We start from the raw sequence: 6,962 nt of genomic DNA, 5'->3' as shown, positions 1-6,962 counted from the left end.
ATTTGCTGACATTTTGATCAGACATGGGTCACTGTAGGAGCCATTCTTGGGTTAATACCTTATGTGGTCACTAGAGGTCACATTTTTCTGTTTTGATTATGTAATGTAAAGGTATTTAAGGTAGACGCACGTAATCGGCGTCAGGTGTGTCATTGAGAAGGCAAACAGTTTGTGACCGTTGTGCTGTTATGCTATGTCGATACGGAATAAAGACCAAAAAGGACAAGATACATACTGCTGGATTTATTGGACTGTGAACTTAATTCATGCATACCAGTGACATCGCGTCATCCCCGTTAACGACCACCTCAGTGGCTTCAAGCGTAGGCTTAGCCTCTACAGTCACTCAAACGCTGTAGCATCCGAGCTGTTTGTCTGCTTGTTTGGAAAAAAGTACATTGGCTATTTAAAAATAAATGAGGGTAAACTGAGGAAAAAGCTCCAAAGCAACAAATCAAAAAGCAGCTTGTTCATGCAAAAGAATTCATACTAATAGTCTTCAAGTAACTTAAAGAAGTCCAGACACTTTTCTTTGCAAGCTCCTTTGACTACGACGACCTGGATGACTGAGAACCTTCACAGACATACTAATAGAAGAAAATACACAGTGAGCAGTGAAGGTGTGGCCGTGGAATACCTCCTGCTGTGAGTCTGATGCCAATGTGCTTTATCAAATCTGGCTGGACAATAACACCCACTGTCAGAGAAACAAAGCCAGAGAGGTTATTGCAGTTTTGGACTGTGATAGAGTTGAAATGCATTAATTTAGCCAGGACAGATGTTGTGTGCAGATGCACCCTGGCCTATAACAGAAGCTTCTCTCTGTAGTGTTGGTTGATAAAAAGCAAAAAAAAAAAAGCACTCTAGTGGTACAGCAAGGTAAGTAACCAACTTAGAAGCTCTCGGTTTCAAAAGGCTGCCTGAAACGCGACTGAATATCTCAGAAATGAACTTTCATGTGGCTCACATGAGAACTGTGAGAAGCAGGTGCTGTTTGTAAAGCAAAGTCAAGACTACATCCCTGTGGATTTCCCATGGTCAAACACACATGAAGAACTCCAGTATATACAGCTGAGTATTAATAATGAATCAGCTGCGTCGTTGGCTCTGCATCAGTTGTGAAGAGGCAAACCAAGATGTACCGTACTGCTCGAAGGTGAGAAAAAACCTTATCCAGCACATGAAAGATGTGTGCGCCTGCATGTTGCATGCATAATGTGTTTGTGCGCACAAGTGTGGGAGGAGGAGCATAAATTTACTCCTTTAATAAATAATAAACCAGCATGTGTGGGAGGACTGTGTGGATGGTTCTCATTACATATCGTTTCTCTGGTGGTTCTGGCTCAGATATTCCCATGTTTGACTTTTGATGCCTTGCTCTTTTTTTGGTTGATTATGCATAGATTTTCAGTGGGAGTAATGATATTCATAGGTTCTGACACACAGCTGTCAAAACCCAAATTATAACAACAACAAGCTCTCTCCCCAAGATTAAGGGTGACTGATCATCCAAGTGTCCACCCATACACGTACACGCTGTGTACATAAATACATGAAGCCACACTAGTGCAAACATGTGCTCTGCGAGAAATGAAGGCCTGGCCGACAGACCACATCAGTCACATCACAGGCTTTAATAAATGTTGAGCAGGCCAGCCAAGTGCTGTAGGTGGCATGACATTATTCCAACCTATAACTATCAACCAGGACTATTGTTACATGACAAGACCCAAACTGATGCTCATTAATAATCTATTTTTACCAAGTTGTGAATCAAGGCCAGTAGCATGTCCACATTAACATGAAAGAGAACAGCATAGGACATAGAAGCACACATCAAAGTCAACGGATATCATCGAACCTTACAATGTGATAATTTTTAAGGCTGTTAAAAACAATCTATGTATTTTCATGTAAGTACTGAGACAAAGATGCTTCTTTTGATGCTTTGATTGTTATTATTACAAAAGGAATATTAAGTGTATATATCAAAAATGGGGATGGAAAAAGTTTAAAGTGTTCATGGAAAAGACCAAGATTCTTTCAAAAAAATTGTGTTCAGGTAATGGCTTCATACATTGCCATAAAACAGTAATTCATTACAGCAGCATGGCATCATTAACCAGTCTTCAGCAGCTAGATCTGTCAGTACGCTTGTGTCTTTAGGAATAAAACACAACATCAGTATGGAAATGGATATGTGCTGCTTTTCTAACCGGATCAGTGAGTCACTTGAGGCAGAGTGTTCCACTGTCTGGTTTTAGGAAATATTGCAGTCTTCAAAGCCACAATCCTACTAAAGAATTCAACATTTGTTGGTGGAAACCTTGATTTCACATCAAAGCATAAATTCAGTTTCTTTTCATCATCGGTTTATTAAAATATTCATTTCCATTTTTTTGAATGCTCATGGTGCAGCCATAAGTTTATTTTGAGAAATTCACTCCACTGAAGCTTCTTTGAATCAGATAGAAAACAGGGCAACTTTGATGTCACTGGAAAAAACATTTAAAGCAGAATTATTACAGATCTTCAGTAATTTCCCTGTGAAATTATTTAACATGAGTGGGAAACAGTATTTTAACTAATGTATTGTTATGACTGCTGGTTTTAGTAGTTCTTTATTTTCCCAGTGAGGCAACAGACATTACAAAATAAGGCCTGGATTAGTCTGAAAAGTATAACTGAAGCTGGAAACTGAAAGTGGGGGAGTCAAATCTTCTACACTGGAGGATTTGGATGTTCTGTATGCGTGCTCAGCAAAAACAAACAGGAGGAAGGAGAGTGAACTGCTGATCTAGGAGATCTGCTTCATCCCCTCCATGGCAGAGGTTATGGTAAACTATAAAAATCACAACATGGGATCAAGCTACTGTAATCGTGCTAGCCCAGGCCAAGTGCCATCAATATTTTCCACTAACCTAAAAGACTATCATCAGTCCATTCGTGTACATTGCTGTATTTCTCTTAGAAAGGGCACATCACTGTCCTTGGATGATTAATTATCAACTTCAGAAAAACAACAGATAAAGTCTGGGTTGTCAAAATACTGTTAGATGCACTTGCACTTTAGTGTTACTCAAACACAGAAAGAGTTTTAGTATGCACACTGAAGAGCAGGGTCACCATTAAATTAATCAGTCCCAATACCCAAAGTAGAGCGTGCTAATTGGATCTTTGACGAGCCTCTCCAATGAATAATAGCAGCATCCTTTATTCTGCAGGCCTAGTTAATTCACCAGCATGTCATTAGTTTTTAGGTTAGAATTTTTCACCAGAGCCTTGCAGGGGAGCTCTGGGGAAAGGTGACACAGTCGCACATATTTGCAGCATCTCTACCTGTCAGTCTACAGATTCAGCACCACAGCTACACACCTGTTGTTGCTTCTGACTGACCAGGGCTGCAACATTTATACCACATAGCTTAAGTGTGTAATGCACTTTGCAATCATCACATGCATGTTGCATCTAATTTAAAATAATGGAGTTAAAACTTTCTGCTACAAAGGTTCAGGCTCTTATCAGAAAGGCTTTCTGTTAGTTTAGTTATGTTACTTTTGTTGCTGTTGTTCAAGAACTGTATTTTTCTCCCCATAAGGTCACAAACAAAATTGGACAAACAGCCGGTTGAATCTTATAAAAACTTGCCCACATTTAGACGAACTCCGAGTGTTATGCAGTGTTATTAGCAGAAGGCAGGAAGGAAATTATGATGGGCGAAATCCGTGAGCTGCATCTGAATTTCTCAGAGCTGCTCCTGAAGCCACTGATATCACTCTGGCCCCAGAAATTTTGTGGTGATGTGCCAGTATCAGTGGTTTGTCAGTGGCACCAGTCTTCGTTGGTGGAAATTCTCAGAACAGACTCTAGATCGAAGTCTCAAACATAAGGCTGGGGGTCCAGAATCGGCCCAGCAAAGACTCCAGTCTGGCCCACAATCTGGAAATTGTGAAGGACTGCATAGATTTTTAACTTCTAAGAGTATTTTGCAATTTATACTACACCAGAGTAAAGCAATAGATAAACAATTAAATGAAGCAAAAGTTCATGTTTTTAATCTACTCAAGAAATATCTTGTCTGTAATTTTACACAGTTATCATGTAGAAAAACCGAGATCTACTGTAGAAGTTGCACTTGTTTTCCTCATATTAAGACTTTTCAGCAAATATAGAAAAGGCAGTTTCACCGGTTTGGCCCAATTTAGAAAGAGTTTCACATCCCTGCTCTAGATTTTGTTCCCAAACACAGAGATGGTAAAGGGGTATTAAAAGACCCAGCTCTGGGAAAGGTGCTATTGTTATGTTGAAATCCAGATTTCTCTGAATTGAAGAGTGAATATATTTTATACATGCATTGCATCATTAAAGAACTCTTCAGTTCTTATAAAAAACAGTGCATATAAACCAAAAGAATAAAGAGCTATAGTTCCTAGTTTTAGATTCAATGATTGAAAAAGCAAAAAAACATTTTCAATTGTTCTCCACAATGAAAGACTGGAACAATCTCCATGAAAAATGATAGCACTGAATGCTGTCTTTGTTAGGAAATGCAGTCTCATTGTGGGAAAAGATTAAAATACTTTCCCCGCTTTCATTCATTTTTGATTTATGAAATAAAACAGAAGAAAATGAGTAAAAAAACCGATTAAAAGGTAAAATATGAGAAAATGACGTACAACGCAGCTTGAAGAGACAAAGAAACAGCAGGGAGGCACAAAGAGAAAGAAGCATGACACACACACACACGAAGAGCGACAGAGACTGAGGACAGAGAGGGAGGACTTGCACCTCCTCCGTTTTATGTGGCAGTCCGGCTCCCCTGCCTCCTCCACGCTCTCCCTCTCACTCGCGCTGTCTCTCTCGCAGCCACATCTCTTCATTACCCCGTCTGCTTCGCCCCCTCCCTTTTCCTCCTTCCTCGTTATCCCCCTTCATTTCTCCTCCTCATATTCTTTTCCACTCTTCATATTCGACATGCGCTTCACGTGAAGTCCACCTACCAACTTGCGGAGTCGGTGGATGTCGAGTAAACAAAAGCAGGCAAATGCTCTGACGGGGAATTAAAGAAAAGAAAACACGCACGTTCGCATCTTTCGTTGAGTGCCTTGGCTTGAACGGAGCAACAGTATGGATCTCTCATTCATGGCTGCACAGGTGAGACGCTTTGCCTCCAAACTGCTCAAATATATTTAGCTTGTCTGAACTTTTAAAAAATTATTATGAATGTATTTTGCCCGTGGATTTCAAGGGCGTGGCCGAGGATTAAGTTCATATCACGCTTTGACACTTTCCAATAATTGCAGTGTGCAAACATGGTTCAGTATGGATACCATCGCGTCTTTATGCGCGCATATCATTGTGTGAGGGCCAGTGGGACGTTGTTGCACTTCAGCATCACTCTAACAGTCTTCAAGTAAATACTTTAGTTTCCTTCCTTATCCTTTCAAAGTTTATAGCTCGCAGGTTTTCTTTGCTTCATGTGTCACCATTAGGCGTTGAGTTGCTGCACTTCTGTATGCTTTTGTGTCAGAGAATTCAAAATAATGAGAGCTCCAAATGTATATTTTAAGCTTTAACCACATCGTGGATGTGATACTCTTCTTCATTTCGTTTTATTTTTGGCATTTGAATTGCACCAGCTTCACTGGCCCAAATCATTTTTGTAATTCATGCAAATATGGTATTGCACTGCTTTGCATAATACGTGCTGAAGTGATTTTGGCTCCATGGAGGACATGTGCTATTGTGCATCTGTTTAGAACATGGGGTTTGTTTTGATATTCTCCCTGCCCTCCTCCTCCTTCTCGTCTCTTTCTCTCAGTGTCTGGCAGCTTGTGGTTTATCTGGTGCCATCTACTTTGCCATTCGTTGCACAACTACTATTAAAGGGTTCATTGCATTATTTTTTTTCTGCCAAGGGCTGTTCTTTGAGGCAAGATGAAGCCAAATGCTCCCAAATCTTTTTAAATCAAGGACCTCTAAATGGAAATGCATTGGAGCATGGACCCATCTGAGAATACGTTGTTGTTGTTCACTATTACCTGATTTAAAGAGAAGCAAAGTAATACATTATGGAGAGCATGGAAACCTCACAAGTCAAAAGTGAAGATGCTGGAATTAGTTTTGTATTTTTTCTTCTTCATGCAAGGAAGAAAAACAGTGTGTCACAAATGAAATTCTTGGCAAAGGTCCCCAAAATGGGTAATAGATACAAGTAATGTTTAGAGATGGATCAACTGATTAATTTATGAGATGAATACCAGACAACTAGACAGCAACCCTTTCAGTACATAGGGGGAAAAAAGAGTGAAAAAATGTAAATATTTGAGAAATATGCAATCATAGGACACTTAATTACAAATTACTAGTACCTGGTTGGACTTTCGGTTGTTTGCAGAATTGCTTCAATCCTTCTTGGTATAGATTCAACAAGGTGCTTGAAACATTCCTGAGAGATTTTCGTCAATATTGACATGATGGCATCACACAGTTGCTGCAGATTTGCTGGCTGAACACCCATAATGTGGATCTGCCGTTCTACCCCATCCCACAGGTGCTTTATTGGATTGAGACCTGATCACTGTGGAAGCCATTTGAGAAAAGTAATCTCCATGTCATGTGCAAGAAACCAGTTCGAGATGATCTGAGCTTTGTGTTTATCCTTCTGGAAACAGCCACGAGAGGATGGGCACACCGTAGTTATAAATGGATGGACACGGTCAGCAAAAATACTCAGCTAGGCTGTGGCATTAAAAAATGTTTTGTTGGAAAGAAGGAGCCAAAATTAACCAGGAAAAGATCCCCCACGCCATCACAGCACCACCACCAGGCTGAACTCTGCATACAAAGCAGGATTCATGTTGTCTAAGCCAAATTCTGAGACGACAACATGAATCTTCTGTTGTTTAATTTTGATGAGCCCACGTAAACTACAGACTCTGCTGCTGTTCCATCTTCTTTAA

General features: G+C 40.1%; 1 protein-coding gene across 1 annotated transcript in view; it reads left to right on the top strand.

Moving 5' to 3' along the window:
- Positions 1-4,734: 4,734 nt before the first annotated feature.
- Positions 4,735-6,962, top strand: part of LOC113012378 (uncharacterized protein C14orf132) — a 29,550-nt gene continuing 27,322 nt past the window's right edge. Inside the window, exon 1 of the mRNA XM_026152526.1 lies at positions 4,735-5,154. Within this exon, the coding sequence (XP_026008311.1) occupies positions 5,128-5,154 (27 nt within the window). The 5' untranslated portion in view covers positions 4,735-5,127. The remainder of the gene's footprint in view (positions 5,155-6,962) is intronic.

Source organism: Astatotilapia calliptera, chromosome 19 (assembly GCF_900246225.1).
Source record: "Astatotilapia calliptera chromosome 19, fAstCal1.2, whole genome shotgun sequence".
NCBI lineage: Eukaryota > Metazoa > Chordata > Actinopteri > Cichliformes > Cichlidae > Astatotilapia > Astatotilapia calliptera.
Note: the sequence above shows the minus strand (reverse complement) of the source record. Positions and strands in the feature narration are given on the sequence as shown.